Source organism: Sapajus apella, unplaced genomic scaffold, assembly GCF_009761245.1.
Source record: "Sapajus apella isolate SASKATOON/1434 unplaced genomic scaffold, GSC_monkey_1.0 scaffold160, whole genome shotgun sequence".
Taxonomy (NCBI): Eukaryota; Metazoa; Chordata; class Mammalia; order Primates; family Cebidae; genus Sapajus; species Sapajus apella.
The window spans coordinates 251,406-269,877 of NW_022437100.1; the positions used below are offsets into that span (position 1 = coordinate 251,406).

General features: G+C 48.0%; 1 protein-coding gene across 1 annotated transcript; it reads right to left on the bottom strand.

The window, feature by feature from the left end:
• Window positions 1–132: 132 nt before the first annotated feature.
• On the bottom strand, window positions 133–16,815 carry EIF3D (eukaryotic translation initiation factor 3 subunit D). Its single transcript, XM_032266705.1, has 15 exons — window positions 16,450–16,815; window positions 13,572–13,704; window positions 13,233–13,278; window positions 12,259–12,395; window positions 11,564–11,649; window positions 10,875–10,947; window positions 9,536–9,648; window positions 8,629–8,761; window positions 7,673–7,820; window positions 5,622–5,752; window positions 5,028–5,113; window positions 4,803–4,932; window positions 1,268–1,410; window positions 686–969; window positions 133–278 (listed from the first exon to the last, which is right to left on the bottom strand). The coding sequence occupies exons 2-15, from the start codon at window positions 13,692–13,694 to the stop codon at window positions 265–267; spliced, it is 1,647 nt and encodes a 548-aa protein (XP_032122596.1). The 5' UTR covers window positions 13,695–13,704; window positions 16,450–16,815; the 3' UTR covers window positions 133–264.
• Between the last annotated feature and the right edge of the window lie 1,657 nt (window positions 16,816–18,472).

Genomic DNA, 18,472 nt, shown 5'->3' on the forward strand with positions numbered 1-18,472 from the left:
TGTGGAAATGGGCTTCTTATAACGAATGACGACACCCAGATTCTGAATTCCAGACGGAAATTGCTGGATCTCATCCGCACTCTGCCAGGAATCTTTGAAGAAAGGACTGGAAATTGTACTGCAAGCATACGATGAGGGAGACTAAACATGTATATTTTATTTCATCTGCTACACGTCAGAGAGCAAGTTAGACAACATTCCACTACACATCAAAGGCCCTCGAAGTCTGGGTGGAAGGACAAACTCCGGCTCCACATCACTGGTTTAAGTTTCTTCCTCTGAAAGACAAAAAAATGTAAGAGAAATGAGCCAGGTGGTGTGATATGATGTTCACTTTCCTTCAGTCACCAGCTGGTGGAGCAGGAGAGACAACTTTGAGGCTGTATAACTAACCCGGAGCGGACCTTTTCCCTCTAGACCACGGGCTTCCATCAGGGACTTGCATCATCTTTCTCCACCTCTGGTGCAATCCGGCCACTTCTCTAAAACACCACTATCCTCCCCAACCACTTAATGTGACTGAAGGCTCTGGAAGAAGCTCTTGGAGCCAAAGTGAATGCTTCTTCATACGTAAGCCTCAGAATTCTCAGTTTTTATCAAAGTTAAAGATCACTATGGCCACAGAGCTTGCCCCCTCGCTAGCTCACAGACCACTCTAGACCTCAGAAAGTGGGTTGCTGCACACCTTCTTCTTCCTCTTCCTCCTCCTCCTCTTCCTCCTCATCTTCATCAGAGCTGAAGGTGCCATCGGGGAGGCTGTAGACGCGGATGACCTGTTTGTTGGGGTCCTTGAGGATGAGGTATTTGCCCTCCTCCAGCTTCATGCAGATGTCGATGACGCAGCGCAGGATGCCCCAGGCGTTCTCCACGCTCAGGTTAATCTGGCTGGCAAACTCATTAGGCTTGAATTGCTGGGTACCCAGGATGACGTGGCGTGAGGAGTCTTTCACATGGTACCGAGACACATAACTAATGGGGGAAGGGATATCAGTGGTCAGAGCAAGGCGGCACAGAGACAGCAACACTTGGGCTCAAATGTCAATTAAATGGTGATACCTGGTCCACTGCTATTTTCAAGGGAAATGGAAAACTCAGTCTCTGGCTCAGTTCTGGATTTCACTGACACCAGTGCCTAGTTCAGGACTCAACTGAGCATGCCTGTTGTTTGCCAATCAGTTTTCCAGTACATGGGGAGGGGAGGGTCACCTCTCTACCCAGAGCCTTCCTTTCACAAGATCAGCCCCCAGCTCCTGCACAGGAATCTCACCCAAGCTTGAGGTACTCAGATCCAGCCAGCAAAGCACAGCAGGTCCACCGGGCCAGCTTGTAGCTGTTGTTCTTCAGCTCCGTGGCAATGACGGCCCCTCGCTGAGAGTCCAGCTTCTGACGCCAGTCAACGCCATTACAGTGCTGTAGGAGAGCCCCAGTTAGAGAAGCAGAAGCGAGCTCCAAACGCCCAAGGTGCAGGGACCTCCTCTGGCAGAGAAGGAACTCCCCAGTCGGCTTGCTTAGAAAGTGGGTAGGTACCCACCAAACCAGGCTGTTATTATTCAAGGGACAAAGACATAGTCCCTTCCCTTGCACACCCTGTCACATAGCAGGCACTCAATGACTTACAATTCCCGTCTTCTAAAAGTCACCTAGACAGGGAATGATGGACACACGCACATATGCACGCACTTTAGAAGTGCCATATGAACAGCAGAGGCAGTGCTTTACTCTGTGCTGCACAGTAAGGAAGGGCTTCACAGAGGACGTGTAACAGTGAGCCAAGTGGAGAATGTGGCAGAAGTGCAGGTGCAGACAGGCGGTCCTGATCTGAGAGGCTTGTTGGGATAGGAAAGACAGGCGGGCCTTAGATGAGGGTGGAAGCCTGCAGAGGGTGCAAAGCTGAGCCTGACATTTTACACAAACACACACACAGTAGAAAGGGACCCCAGAGGAATCCTCTTTTCTACCCATATCATTTAGACGTGGGAAGTGGGACCCAGAGTGAAATGACTGGTCAAAGGTCACAAATAGATAGAGGTTCCCAAATTTTCTTGGTTCATGGAAACCACAGGGCAAAAGAAATACTCAAGAATTCCTTTTATTTAGTTAGGTTCAAACCACATAGTAGTATTCTGACAAGATGTCTGTTTCCCTAAAAAATTTAAAATATCCTGCAGCACCCCTGTGAGTGTGCTGCAGCAGTTTTTTGAGATGAGGTTTCACGATGTCACCTAAGCGCTACCCTCCCACCTCAGCCTCCTGAATAGCTGGGACTATAAGTGCACACCATTGTGTGCAGCTTGCTGAAGCACTTTGAAGAGTCCTTCTACCAATCTGCACTGCTGATGAAGCTGTGTACTGGACAAATGATTGGCAGAGATAAATCAAATATAGAAGTTGGGTGGCGGTAGAGGTCAGTTAGGAGACAAATGCCAAACAGGCATGACGAATGGGGTCCTGAACTAGGGTGATGATGTCAGTGAAATCCAGGACTGAGTCAGAAGACAGCAAAGCCTTCTACTTTGCTAACACAGAAATAGAAGAATGTAAAAAAGAGCTGGAGATGTTGGAGGCTGAGAGCTGAGGTAGGAGAAAGACAATGTTGATGGACAGCTGACCCAGAGGCAATGGTAACACTGAGGACAAACGGAAGGGGAAGGTGTTTTAGCAGAAAAACAATGGGAAGTCTAATAAGTTAGAGGAGATCTGAGAAATTATTTTCAAAGAGTTCACAGTTGAAGCTTGGGGTGGGCAGAATTCTAAAATGACCCCCAGTGACCCTTGCCCTTGCAGAATCTCCTCCCCTTGACTGTGGGCAGAACCTATGGCTAGGATCAAATATCACCCTCATGATTATGCTACCTTTTATGTCAAAAGGGATTGTGCAAAGGTAAGGCCCCAAATCAGTTAACCTTAATATACACTACCTGGCTGGGTCTCACCTAACTGTATGAGATTACAGGCATGTGCCACCGTCTGGCTAATTTTGTATTTTTGGTAGAGATGGGGTTTCTCCATGTTGGTCAGGCTGGTCTTGAACTCCCGACCTCAGGTGATCCACCCGCCTTGGCCTCCCAACGTGCTGTGATTATAGGCATGAGCTATCATGCCTGGCCTGTATGAGTCTCTTAAATCTAGGTGTAGAGGTCAGAGGCAGAGAAAGTCAGAGACCTGAAGCACGACAATGGACTTGGAAGTGGCTTTTCTTCCAGAACCTTTAGATGAGAACTCAGTTTTCCTGATACCATGATTTCTGCCTTGTTTGGATTTGTGTCCCCATCCAAATCTCTTTCCAAACTGTAATCCCCAATGTTGGAGGAGGAGCATGGCAGGAGGGGACTGGATCACGGGGGCGGATTTCCCCCTTTGGTGCTATTCTCATGGTAGATTTCTTGAGAGGTCGGGTTGTTTAAAAGTGTGTAGCAACTTCTGCCTTTCTCTTTCTCCTGCCCTGGCCATGGAAGATGTGCCTGCTTGTCCTTTGCTTTCTGCCACCATGGCAAGTTTCCTGAGGCCTCCACAGCCATGCTTCCGGTAGAGCCTGCAGAACTGTGAGTCAATTAAACCTCTTTATAAATTATCTACTCTCAGGCATTTCTTTATAGCAGTGTGAGAATGGACTAATACAAGAACCAAGCTCACAGCCCTGGAATTCTAGCCTACAAAACCGTGAGCTAACAAATCGGCACTGTTAGATCACTAAGTTTCTGTAAATTTGTTATGGAGCAAAAGTAAATCAATACAAAGTTGTGTAACAAAGAGGTACTTATGGCGAAGAGAGCTGTATAGCTGACTCCACTGGGATCAAAAAGGAGGGGTGCCAGCAAAGACAATATACGAAGGGAACAGAGAAATGGCTGAGACAAGAGTAGCACGGTAACACAGAGGGCAAAGCGACACAGGAACAACGACCCTGAATGCTGTGGGGAGCTCACTGGGAAAAGTCCAAGAAAAGGCCACAGGCCTCAGAGCCAGGTCTCAGCAAACTTTCCAGTGTACTCTGTTAACAGGTGATGGGGTAAGAAACCCCTGGGGGTGAAACTCAGCAGCAGTCCATGCTACTCCCTTGGCTCTAAGGCAGGCTGAACAGTGGCCCTCTGCACTGCATCTCAGACAGACTCATCCAACACAGGCCGGGCCTTGGAGCTGCCTTCCCACAGAATGCTCTTTAGAGCACCCAAGAGCACTGCCACCTACTTCAACTCCGATGTGGCAGGTAAGGCTGGGTAACTTGAGACAGGATAACGGCCCTCCTACCATGGAGCAAGAGCATGGGGAGGGGAATGGAAGGAGGCGGCAAATCGAAGGAAGCACGTTTCTTTCAAGGTGCCCCTGAAGAGTCAGTTCTGAGCCAGATCTTAGAAGCCGTGAGTTCAAGAAGTGGAGGAACTGGAAAAGTGGTATCAAAAGATTGAACGCAGTAGCTCAGTAAATGAATGAAGAGGTCAGAAAGAAGAGTGGCCAGACTTACAGGAAAACTGCCAACCCAGATAATAGGGAGAGAAAAAACTCAGATGCTCAGAGAGCAGAAGTCAACAGGAGGCCACAATGGAACAGAGATGAAGAAAGTACTGGAAGAAGGGAGTTAACCAGTTCCTCTGTAAAAATAAGCAGAAAAGTTCGTAACACTTAGCATAGTTCTCCACACACACAGTCATGAGGAAAAAACTCACAAGGCAAAAAACATCTAAGCAGCTCTGTAAGTAATGAAAGGGAAAAGAAACAGTTTACACAAACTAGCCTGTGCTAACAGGCACTGCAAGGAATAGAGACGTGGTGTCACCAGGAGGGTGACGGAGGTGGCGGCTCACCCTGGAATCCCACTCATTGAGCGTCTTGATGTTGATGAAGGACACTTCCCCGTTGGCTCCAGTCATGACGCCATCGTGCTCGCAACGGACAATGAGGTCAATATCGTCTCCAAGCTTCCACCTGCGGTAACTGCAGCGAAGGAGACTCACGTGGTCACTGGGGATCCTATACAGTAGGGCCCGTGCTCCCATCTGGTCACAATACCCACCAGAGAGGTGACCTACCGGTATGCAACAGAGGCGATTTCATTCTTATCCATGTCGTCCTCCACGAATGGGTTTGGGTTGGGGAAGTTGTATCTTTCCTTCCCCTGCAAAAACAACAAAGGTGTCACAAGACAGAGCTAGCTCTATTGGCAAGGCCAAGGCCAGTGAGACCCAGCACCTCTGCTTGCTTGCAGCAATGGCCAGGTTCCTGGGGCCCTTGATGGGGCTCTGAGCTCGCTGCATGTCTTATGCCTACTTGACCCCTCCCAACCGCTAGCACATGATGAATTAGGACAATTAGTTAGTAACCATGCCCATCTCTCCTTCATTTTTTGTCACAGCACACGTCACCATTTGATGTAAACAAATTTACTATTTATTGTTCACTGTGTTTCCTCCTCCACTATAATGAAATTCTGTAAGGGCAGGAACTTTGTGCAAAGTCAGAGAGCCTGACTTCCAAGCCCAGGCATGTAACTCCCCTGCTAAAGGTAGGGACTGCATCTGTCCTGCTCAATCCCACAACCCAGGAGCCTTGCACACAGCAGATGCTCCACAAATAGCAGCTGATTAAGAAAGAATCGATCAATGCCCAGACACTCATTTCCTCACCATTCTCAAGCACTGCTGGGAGAAATTGTGGTTGATGTAGGTTGCCTCCATGGCCAAGTTGCGGGGTGAATTGAAGGAATTACCTTCATCTTGAGGGGGCTCATTGGCAGTCTCACTCACTGTCAGGAGGTCTGCAAAAGCGTGGCACGGTCACTCACCATGCAACAAAGAGTCACTGACAATGTGCGCAGCACGGTGGGGAGATGTTGAGAGGCAAACAACATAGGCCCTTCCTGCAAACGACCGCCTGCTCCTAACGTGGGTCTCCTTGGTGTGGAACACGTAGCAGGGGAGTGGGGCAGGGGCTCCGGGAGAACTCAAGACACTCTTCAACATGAAATTCAACCACACAGTGAGGAAGCTGTCCGCTTTCCATCATTTTGGATCCCTCAAGAGAATGATTTTGTAAGCTTTTGAATAAAGACCTCAGGCTTTGGGCTCAGAATATAAACAGGTTTTTTTTTTTTTTTGGGATGGAGTCTTGCTCCGTCACCCAGGTTGGAGTGCAGTGGTACGATCTCGGCTCACTGCAACCTCTGCCTCCTGGGTTCATCAAGCGATTCTCCTGTCTCAGCCTCCCGAGTAGCTGGGATTACAGGTGCCCGCCTCCACACCTGGCTAATTTTTGTATTTTTAGTAGAGACGGGGTTTTACGATGTTGGCCAGGCTAGTCTTGAACTCCTGACTTCAACAGATTCTTCACCTTGGCCTCCCCAAGTGCCAGGATTATAGGCGTTAGTCACTGTGCCTGGCCTGTTTTGTTAATTTTTGAGTGACGTGGTTTTCACTTATGGTGTATAAATACATATATTTATGGCATAAAATATCTATATTAAGCAAAAACTGAAGAAGGTATGCAAGATGGCAAAAGTCAGAAAAGTGCTATTTAAATGAGTAATATTTGGGCCAGGCACGGTGACTCACACCTCTAATCGCAGTACTTTGGGAGGCCAAGGCTGGTGGATCATTTGAGGCCAGGAGTTTGAGACCGGTCTGGCAAACAAGGTAAAACCGTCTCTACTTAAAATACAGAAAGTAGGCCAGGCGCAGTGGCTCATGCCTGTAATCCCAGCACTTTGGGAGGCCAAAGTGGGCAGATCACGAGGTCAGGAGGTACAGACCATCCTGGCCAACATGGTGAAACCCCATCTCTCCTAAAAATACAAAAATTAACCAGGCATGGTAGCGCATGTGTTAGTTCCAGCCACTCGGGAGGTTGAGGCAGGACCATCGCTTGAACCTGGGAGGTGGAGGCTGGAGTGAGCAGAGATTGCACCACTGTACTCCAGCCTGGGTGACAGAACGAGACTCTGTCTCAAAAAAAAAAAAAACAACAACAACAACAACAAAAAAACGCCGGGAGCGGTGGCTCATGTCTATAATCCCAGTACTTTGGGAGGCTGAGGCGAGTGGATCGTGAGGTCAAGACTAGTCTGGCCAAGATGGTGAAAGCCTATCTCTACTAAAAATACAAAAATTAGCCAGGCATAGTGGTGGGTGCCTGTAATCTCAGCTACTCAGGAGACTGGGGCAGGGAATTCCTTGAACCTGGGAGGCAGAGGTTGCAGTGAGCCGAGATCGTGCCATTGCACTTCGGCCAGGACAAAGTGAGACTCCATCTCAAAAAACAAAAAAATCCCAAAGTACCCATGTGCAGTGGCACATGCCTGTAATCCCAGCTACTCAGGAGGCTGAGGCAGGAGAATCACTTGAACCTGGGAGGTGGAGGCTGCAGTGAGCCGAGATTTTGCCACTGCACTCCAGCCAGGACAAAGCAAGACTCAGTCTCCAAAAAGAACAAAAAAAGAGCAACATTTGGAAGCCTGCTATTAGGGTGCTGTGAGGACACCAGAAAGCTGAGGCCTCAAGCAGGTACTGCAGTGACAGTTTCTCCTCCTAATCTCTGAAAAGCCTGGGAGAGATTCAGACACTGCTGCTGTCAATGCCCCCGGGAAGACAGACCACTTTCTATCCATTCTCTAGCACTAGAGATTTGTTCTGCACCAACAAAAATACTCAATGCCTCTGAGTTCTCCAGACATGCTTCTTACCAAAGTCAGAGTTGTCTCTCTTGTCAAAGAAGAGTTTGGACCCAACTCTCTGGACGACAATATCCCAGGAATACACTGAGCGGGTACAGCTCATCAGCGTGGCCAGAATGGCATCAGTGGCAAACACATTCCCCTGAGTTTTTGCCAGCTGCAAAGACGATCAAAGAGAGAAGATGGGAGGACGTTCCTAGTTCTCACTGCCCACCCACATGGATGGGGAAGACTCCTCTGCTGACCACATAAATCCTTAAGAATAGGCCGGGCGCGGTGGCTCACGCCTGTAATCCCTGCACTTTGGGAGGCCGAGGCGGGTGGATCATGAGGTCAAGAAATCGAGACCATCCTGGTCAACACGGTGAAACCCCGTCTCTACTAAAACTACAAAAAATTAGCTGGGCATGGTGGCGCGTGCCTGTAATCCCAGCTACTCGGGAGGCTGAGGCAGGAGAATTGCCTGAACCCAGGAGGCGGAGGTTGCGGTGAGCCGAGATCGCGCCATTGCACTCCGGCCTGGGTAACGGGAGCGAAACTCCGTCTCAAAAAAAAAAAAAAAAAAAAAAAAAGAATAAGGAGGCCCCACCTCATTGACCAAGAAGGCTGCAGCCAGCCGGCCAGCAAGCTTCAGGTGGCAGTGGCACTGCAGCCCTCTAAGCACTTGCTAGACTCCAGCCGAGTGCTTCAGATGCTTTCACCTTTGCCCCAATGGTACGTGCTATGTACATCTACCCCCTGCTGCAGATGAGAGAACTAAGGCTCCAGAGACTAAGCTAGGAAGCACGGCAGAACTGGGCTTCAAGTCCAGCTGTGCTTCCCATCAACCTTTCTGGTCTAGGGAAAATGCTTTTACATATAATGCATACATTATTGCCATGTCCTCTGTTCTTTCTGCAGCTTCAACTGTAGAAGCCGACAGACAGCATTCCTAACAAGTGGGAGGGGTAGAGGGAGGCGCACACCTTTCGGATGACAGGGTCGTCTGTGGTGGTGACAGTGTGGAAGATGCGCTTGATGCTCCGCAGTGGCTTCTCACTCCGCGTGGTGATGCGGTCAAAGGCTTTGTCGTAGTATTCTAGAGCTCCACAACACTCACTGCGGGAAGAGCAGGCAAAGACATGCACAGGAAAGGAGATAACCCTGCTTTTTTCTTTTAAGCCATAGATCCAAAGTCTTATCCAAAAGTCTAAAAGAGGCAGAAAACAATTTGTTTTCCAGCACAGGAGAGACAAATCCTCAGCACTTGCTCAGTTCCTGTCCACTTAGCTCCTGGCACAGAACAGAGCAAGCACAGCTCATCCAGCCCAACGCCCCCATTTTAAAGGTAGGGAGACCGAGGCTAAGACAGCAGATGATGAGTTGTAGGGGCATCTGGGTGGGCTGACTTCTGGTCTGGTGCTCTGGTTCCCCACCACCTTACTTCCATCTACTTGCCCTCTGGGGTAAAGAGCTATTTGAAATGTCAGGAGAAGCAAAGATTCTGAAGAACTGCTGCGTTTCTCTTCCTGCCAAGAGTTTTATAACTTAATCTCATTGCTCTTTTGCTCGGGATGCCAGGGAACAGAAATATACAGTTCAGTGATCAGCAAATTCCCTTCTGCTTTCTTTCTCTTTCTGCCAAGAGTTGTATGACTTCATTTCTTCTTTGCTCAGAACGTCAGGAAGTTAAAAGAAGTCTGCAGTTTAATATCAGTGAACCTCTTTCTGCTTTTCCATTTTTTACAAACACCCCTGTTAACCTTATGCAACGCGTTTGGAGTAAGTGGCTTCAGAGCCTTTTTGGAAATACTAGGGCTTAAGAAAATAGCCATCACCAGCCAGTCCACCCACAGAAGAGCTGGGTAGAAAGTAGTGAAAGATGCTGCTTACATGTCCTGTGGCTCTGAGACTTCCAAGTAGCGCATCTTCATCAACTGAGGAAAATCCATTTCCTCTTTCACCTCCCAGTCACTACGAACTTCAACTGAAGAGTCTCGGGGTTTCTGCAGTTGAAAACCATTAGAGGAAGAAAAGTAATGGTCCATAAACAACATAAATAAAAGGCAGGCTAAAAATATGAAGAGCTGGCCCAGTATAGTGTCTCAAGCCTGTAAGCCTAGCACTTTGGGAGGCTGAGGTGGGCGGACTGCTTGAGCTCAGGAGTCTGAGACCAGCCTGGGGAACATAGCAAAACCTCGTCTCTATCAAAAATACAAAAATTAGTCAGGTGTGGTCATGCATACCTGTAGTCTCAACTACTCAGACGGCTGGGGTGGGAGGATCACTTGAACCCAGGAGGCAGAGTTTGCAGTTGGCTAAGATCATGCCACTGCATTCCAGCCTGGGTGACAGAGCCAGACTCTGTCTCAAAAAAGAAGAAAAAAAAAGCAAAAGAAAATACAATATTCTTGGGAAGCAAACCCCAAGTATATGGAGGGCTGACTTTTCATACATGCGGGTACACAGGCCGACTGTGGGACTTGAGCAAGTGTGGATCTTGGTATATTGAAGGACAATTGTACCAACACACGTTGCCACATGGATGTCCCTTGAAAACAGGCTAAATAAAAGCCGCCAGTCACAAAAGACCATATATTGTAGGATTCCATTTATGTAAAGTGTCTAGAACAAAAAATCCAGAGACAGAAAACAGATTTGTAGCTGCCTGGGGCTGGGGGGTTTGGGGGTGTTAGCATTTGGGTGTGCCTCCTGGAATTCACGTGGCAATCTGGTTGCTACTGCGGCAGGTTGGAAGGTAGGGCCTTTAAGAGATTAGGTTGTTAAAAGGAATAAATGCCTCATGCCCTTCTCTGAGAAATGGGCTAACTGCCCCAAGAGTTTAGCCCCCTTTTCTCTGTCGCACCCGCCTCCTTTTCTGTTTTTTTTTCTGCCATCCTGTGAAGCAGCATGACGTCCTCACCAGATGCAGCTCCTGATTCAGGACTGCCGAGCCTCCAGAACTGTGAGCTAAAGAAACCACTTCATAATGTGCCCACTCTCAGGTATTCTGTTCTAGCAACAGAACACAGACCAAGACAGGGTGACTATAAAGGGTACAGAGATTTTGAGGGCAATGAAAATGGTCTGAAATTGACCAGTTATACAACTCTGCAAATTACATTAAAAACCACTAAATTGTAGGTATGTGAAGTATATATCCCAATTAAGCTATTATAAAGACAATTGAACAAACAAATTTCCAGGCAGAATTCTGGTATAAATACATCACCTGTGATTTCTGATCCCATTTCTGCCTAACCCCAAATTGCTTCTGGAACTTTTTCTGCAATCGAATGCGTTCTCTGGAATGACAAAAGTATCATGATCTCAGCGCAGATCTTTAAATCAGTGGCTTCTTCAAAAGGCACAGGCTGCCATCCTCTTCAGTGAAACCTTTCCAGCTCCACTAACTCCTTTCAACTATGAAAAATGGACTTAAAGAAAGGAAGAGACCCAGAGGATGCACGCTGGAGATGCCAGAAAAGGCATACTGCCTCCAAATGCTGACCAGGTATGTTGTGCTTCATCTACAGGGACTGTTCAGTGACAGCTCCAATCTGGGCTGTAGTGGCCTCTGTACCACACAACACCAGGAGGCTCACAGGACCAGCATAAATGGGAATTCCTGGAGTTGTCCCATAGCACAACTGAGCCTCGGCAAGCTCCAGAGCCTCTTCTTGCCTACCCATGCTTCCCTTCAGTGCACATGGCCTGCATAAGGAGTTAGTTTCCTGCGCATGCTATCTGCTGTGAACCCGCCTGAGAACAAGCTAAAATGTGGTGTAACTGGTAGTAGAAACTATCTTCCCCCTTTTTCTTTTTCTCCACAATGGCGGTGAAGACAACCATCCCCCTGCTTTGGTCCTAAGATTTCCAAGTGCGGCCAGCCTGGAAAGGGCAGCAGGATGAGCATCTCACCTCTCTTTCTGTTTGGCACTCTTAGGCAGGATCTGCAGGTTGAACTGCAACATGTTCCGACGATCTTTGTCTCTGCGGAGGTTCCTCTGGGCATCGGGAAGAAACAAGCGTGTCAAAATCTTGGAGTTTGGCTCACAATAGGCAGAAAGAGTGGGAGGTCTTCAGAGTAACTTTAGGATGCCAAATCCCAAGTTTCACATCTTACTCTGTGCCTTCACTCTATGGCATCAACAGCTTGGGGGTGTTAGTGGGGGAAGTACTTGGACTTTGCTTAGACGTATACTCCCTTACATATTTTTCATTGAAGTACATTTACTGGGTCTTATTAAGAGTTGCTGTGTTTGCCACTTTAAGTAATAATATGCCACCTGACAGGACCATCTACTTAATAAAGTCTGCAAACAGCAATTAAGTGTGGCGACAGGCACAGGTGCACCTTCTTATCCAGCACAAATATATTTTCAGCATATGGGTCTGATGTCCTAGCTCCTCAACAGAAATGTAAACTATTTAAATGCATCCCTGAACCTAGTGCAAGTTTACCTTGCTACCACTTGTTATGCAAGTGACCTGAGATTCACTAGACCCATCATATGCTTCCCTCTCTCATTAGGAGTCACAAGGTAGCATTTTTTAGCAGGTGCTGGCCAATGGCACTAGCCCCAAGATGGTGAGGGTGCTGGCTCTGGGCCTACCTGGGCAAATCTCATCCGATTCCGCTGGTAGGCTGTCTTCTGTGTGCGTGCTGTATCCACCAGCTGGAAGCTACTTTCATCCTCCTCGTGGAAATAAGCATATTGACTTCCGCCACCGAACTGAGAGGAGTATTTATCTGCAGGCAAAGGTGATGGCATGTACTGACTATACCTACCGGCTTGGCCAGATCTGCAGGAGTCTAAAGCCTTGCTATTCAAATGTGGTCCTGAGGCCTGCGGCATTGGCCAGAAGCTTGTTAGACACACAGACTCACAGTCCTACCCCATACCTACTCAATCAGAACCAGCATTCTAACAAGATCCCCAGGTGATTCATATGTACATTCAATTTTGAAAAAACTCTGGCCTAAAGAACTTTGTAAGCCAAGAAGCTGAAGGACTCAAGCTAACCCATTTCACTCTGCTTTACTGTGTGAGAATCTGAGTTATTTATTACTAACCACCACCTCCATCATCAGGGGCCCAAGGCAAGTCTGTCTAATAGATGACAATATACTTTCTTGCCAGTCTCAGCCTCAGATATCCTAACTTAGTACTCGAGGCAGCCACTTCCAACTATGTGAAATGGCACAGAGAAAAAGTCTTTTTATGGTACCAGGACAGCGTCTGGCTCTGTCACCAGGCTGGAGTGCAGTGGCATGATCTCGGCTCACTGCAACCTCCGCCTCCTGGGTTCGTGATTCTCCTGCCTCAGCCTCCTGAGTAGCTGGGATTACAGGTGCCTGCCACCACACCTGGCTAATATGTTTAATTTTTTTTTTCTTTCTTTTTTTTTTAACGGGTGTCTTGCATTGGAAATATGTTTTCAACAGATTTTGAAATCTGTTCAACAAAGCTACAAATTATTGTTAGCAGCTCCTTCCCATTCTAAAAAGCTTTCAGATGAAGGTCATTAGAAAAGAGAAGAGCTTTCCCAAGGCCTGACTGGGGCAGTGGGTTGCAGAAACACTTACTTGTGTACCTCTTATCTTGGTACGTGGCTCCTGTCCAGTCAGCAACCTATGAAGAACAACAAGGAAAGACAGAACGCGCAAGTCAACCAGGCAAGTTTCTGCAGCCCCAGAAACCCCTGAAAGCGAGAACATAGCATGGAAGAGTCTCAGAATTTGCTCGCAACACATTTGTAAGAGCCCAGCTCTCCTATGACTATACCCAGAGATGATAACCTTTCTCAGCTGGCAACGCTGTAAGAAATACAGGAGTTAAGCTTTCGAGACAATACCATCGAAACAGGGACTCGAGAGTAGCAGCCACAGCTGCAAAGATTCAGACTCCTGCTGACAGGCAAGTACCTTTCCTAGCCGATCTCCTTTGCTGAACGGCTGGTAGGGCATATCCCGAAACTGCTCGGGAACCGCACAGGGACCCCAGCCTGAGGGGTTGTCCTGGATCACGGGGGTCATGAACTTTGCCATCTTCCAAAACCTTAAAAATATAAATAATGTGAGTAGCTGCATGAACGAAGGCCTTAGAGTACAAAAAGCCCTCCATGTGATGTAAGCAAAGACGTAAATGATAGAATTCAAAAAGCAACATGCAAAATGGAACCTTTGACTGTTGAGCCACTACTACTGTTTTCTTGTAAATGATACTTAAAATTGAGAAGAATGCAAACAAAACTGATTTACCATATTTCATTAATTCCACGACACTCTCTTTTTACTGTAAAATGAGGCTGCACCCTGTGCTTGACAGGGCGTCCTACTGATTGGTAGTTTTTCTTTTGTGTTATGTAATAAAAGCATTTAAAGAAATTCAATTGTGTCACAAATTTGATATAATGTACTAACTTTTTTCAAATATAATAACCTTGTTTTGGTTCTCAGATACACCTTCACCAACTCATACAAACTCAACTTCTCTAAGCCTTAGTAGTCTTTTTATTTTCTTTTTGTGGTGGAGTCTTGCTCTGTTGCCCAGACTGGAGTGCAGTGGCATAATCTTGGCTCAGTGCAACCTCCACCTTCTGGGTTCAAGTGATTCTCCTGCCTCAGCCTTCAGAGTAGCTGGGGTTACAGGCATGTGTTAGTAGAGATGGGGTTTCACCATGTTGTTTGTCCAGGCTGGTCTCGAACTCCTGACCTCAAATGATCCACCCGCCTCGGCCTCCCAAAGTGCTGGGATTACAGGCGTGAGCCACTGCACCTGGTCGCCTTAGACATTTTCATCTCCAAAATAAATAAGATCCTTGTTTTAACCACTTTGTAAAATACCACACAAGTACTCAGACTTGCAAAAATGCATTTATGCATATAGAGTGCTGAGGAAAAAGGATCTTTAAGTATATCCCGAAATTCAATTTTCCTTTCTTACTGTTTTAATTTTCTGCCATCAACGAAAACCCTGTGTGCAGAGCAAGTGGACATAAAGCCAGGCAAAATAACTGCCAGGTGGCCAAGGAGGTCCCCATAGACCTCATGCCCAACGTGGCCATGTCAAATGTTCATGAATACTGCCACGCACTGTTCTTAGTGTTTACCATGCATTCATTCTTTCAATCTCGCCAACAGTCCTGGGAGGTAGGAGCCAATGTTATAGGCACTTTCCAGATAAGAAAACCAAAGCATAGAGAAATAAAGAAATTGCCCAAAGTTGAAATGCTCGTTGATGCAAAATGTGAACCAAGCTGTCTGATTCGATTCCACAATCTGCATAATGCTACAGCCCTCACAGGAATTAAAAAACCGGGGCTCTATAGCAGATGGCTGCCTAACACTTCCTATCAAAAACCTATACATTTATCATCCGTTGTAACCTGAAAATGCTTAGAAGGTGAGTTTCTAGAGGAAAATTCACTACACAAATATTTCTTGGAGGCCAGATGTGGTGGGTCATGCCTGTAATCCCAGCATTTTGAGAGGCCAAGGTGGGTGGATCACGAGGTCAGGAGTTTGAGACCAGCCTGGTCAACATGGTGACACCTGGTCTCTACAGAAAATACAAAAAGTAGCCAGGCATGGTGGTATGGACTTGTAATCCCAACGACTCAGGAAGCTGAGGCAGGCAGAGGTTGAACCCGACAGGCAGAGGTTGCAGTGAGCGAAGATCACGGCATTGCACTCCAGTCTGGGCAACAGAGCAAGACTCCATTTCGAAAAAAACAAATATTTTTTGGAGGCTGGAGAGCACAGGATAATGAACTTAGTAAACTCTCCTCAAAGCCCCATGCTGGGGAGATTGAGGCTTCCTTCAGAGAGGACATTTGGGTGACAGCAAAACAGAATGAACCCAGAAAATTTATCTTCCTAGTAGGAACTATAGGAAGAGGACAGAAGAAAAGGGTGGTGGTCTTGAAGCAATTCATATTAAATATTACTGAACCCCTACGTGTCAGGCACTATGCCAGATACTTGAACACCCTTAACACCCCCACTCCCACTTTAGAGACAAAAATTTGAAGCTCAGCCTAGTCAAGCAGCTGACCTCATCATTTCGAAACAGATTTGATTTCCAGGGTTGCCTGCTGTCAGTCCAGCTTCTTTTCATGATATTACAGCTGGGCAGCCCAACATCCTGTCTTTAATAGCTTTTTTTTTTTTTTTTTTTTTTAAAGGAGAGCAGAATGGAACCAGTAGCAGAAACTGAGCCACTCAGTAAAAACGAAGTAACAGCTGTATTGGTCACAGGGGCACGGCAGGGAGGCACCAAGAGGGCAGTCAGAAGGGGCTCGGTGGCTGGCAGGCCACTACAGTTCGTACGCCGTCAATCGCTGAACCGGGGGTGGGGTAGGTTTAAGATCAGAGATCAAATCTACTCTTCTAACGTAGCCTCCCGTTTCACAAAAAAGGGAAAGTAACCTATGCACTATGAATTCCTCAGAACAGGGGCCAAACACCGCTCAGCCTGGCACCCCTAGGACCCCACTGAAAAACTCGGAGTCTATGGACACTTCAGAAATACCTTGTGACCCAAATGGGTTAAGTGACAATCAAAACCCAACCCATGGGCACTGAGCAGAGCCTAGGGCCAGGGACCTCATCCACTACTGTCCCGCGTCCAGTAGTGTGCGGAACCTGGGGCCCCCGAAGGTGGATTCCTGCCCCGCCCAGTAGAGGGACCACAACGGCAGGAAGGGACTAACAGAGGTCTCTTCCGGGAGGCTCCCGAAGTCTGGGCCTAGTCGGAGCCGGCTTCAAAGGTCCGCAGGAACCTATAAAACACGCCGCTCACCTGCAACGGCCTCGGCCGGCCGGGATGGCAACAGATGGTGCGGGCCGGGCACCGCGTTTGCAGAAGCTCGCCGAGAAACCAGGAAAAGAGGAAACATGCGCGCGCAGTAGGCGCTGCCGTAAACACAACCGGCGCTGTCGTAAACTGCACCCACCACCGCCCCGCCTCGCTTCCTCTGCGTTGGGCGGAAGAACTCATGAGCCGTAAAGCGAAGGTTCACCCGGATATCCGTTAATGAGCTGAGCGAGGTGTCCTCAATAGCCTACTGGGTGTCCGGACGCCAGAGGTGTGATTGCTATTACGTCAGGCGGTGTCCGGGGTAGCTCAAAGAGGGTGTTCATCATTGAAATGTGGCGACCGCGCAATCGAAGCTGGAGGCGGGGAGCGGTTGGCGCCCTTCTGTGTCCCACAATGCTTCGCGGCACGCCTCGGTCTCCATGTATCTCACAGTCACCCGCGACTCCCCGCCTGCTCTATCCGCATGCTTAGTGTGCTTCTCAGCCCAGGGGGCGGCCGGTCGGGGTTTTAGGCTCAGAGGTGCCAAGTGACCTGACTAGATCACACTGCTAGTTTAGGGTTTTAGCCGCCAGAGTTCAAACCATATTTCCACGGTTCTCAAACTTAATTGTAGGGCAGAGATTTCTGTTACACTGTTTTTATTTATTTTAGACAGCTTTGTTCCCCAGGCTGGAATGGAATGGCAGGATCACGGCTCATTTCACCTTCGACTTCCCAGGCATGAGCGATCCTCCCAGCTCAGCCTCCCGAGTAGCTGGGTCAACGCAGGCACGCACCACCACGCCTGCCTGATTTTTGTGTTTTTGGTAGAGATGGGGTTTTTACCATGTTGCTCAGGTTTGTCTTAAACTCCTGAGCTCAAGCAGTGCACCCACCTGGGCCTCCCAAAGGGCTAGGATTACAGGCATGAGCCATCATACCCGGCCAGCTAATTATTTTTAAAAAATTTGGGCCGGGCGTGGTGGGTCACGCCTGTAATCCTAGCCCTTTGGGAGGCCGAGACGAGGATCACCTGAGGTCAGGAGTTCGAGACCAGCCTGGCCAACATGGTGCAACTCTTAACTAGCCGTGTGTGGTGGCACATGCCTCTAATCCCAGCTAATCGGAGGCTGAGACAGGAGAATCGCTTCAACCCGGGAAGCCGAGGTTGCAGTGAGCTGAGATCGCCCCACTGCACTCCAGCCTGAGCAACAAACAGCAACACTCCGTCTCCAAAAAAAAAAAAAAAAATTGTTTTTTGTAGAGACAGGGTCTTACTCTGTTGCCTGGGCTGGTCTCTAACTCCTGGTCTAAAGTGATCCTCTCGCCTCAGTGTCCGGAGCAGCTGAGTCTACAGGTGCATGCCACCATACCTGGCTAATATTTTTTCCCCCCGGAGATTCGCTCTGTCATCCAGGCTGGAGTGCAGTGGCACGATCTCAGCTCACTGCAACCTCCGCTTCCCGGGTGCAAGCAATTCTCCTCCCTCAGCCTCCCCAGTAGCTGGGATTGCCGGTGCTTACCACCATGCCCAGCCAATTTTTGTATTTTTAGTACATAAAGGATTTTCACTGTGCCTGTCTGCCTGGCTAATTTTTAAAAAAAATTTTGTGGAGACAAAGTCTCTTCATATTGCGAAGGCTGGTCTTGAACTCCTGGGCTCAAGCAGTCCTCCTGCTTCAGCCTTCCAAAGTGCTGGGATTGTAAGCGTGAGCCACCACACTTGACCAGGATGCTATTTTTAAAAATTCAGATTCTGAGTCTCACTTTGATAGATTGTATGGATATGTTTATGCTGGAACCCAGGAACTCCGCATTCATTGAGATTCCGAAGTGACGACTCAGGAACTGCTTTACTACACTAGATGACAGTGCTGTCCCCTCAGCAACTCCCAGCCTATGGAGTTCCTCCTGATGTGTTTGTTTTGGAACTTTAAAACAATGAAAGAGAATCTGAGGGCATGACTTTATTCAAACCTCAGACCCTTTCTACCCAGCATAGATTTCCTTAGCCTTCTGGCATGTC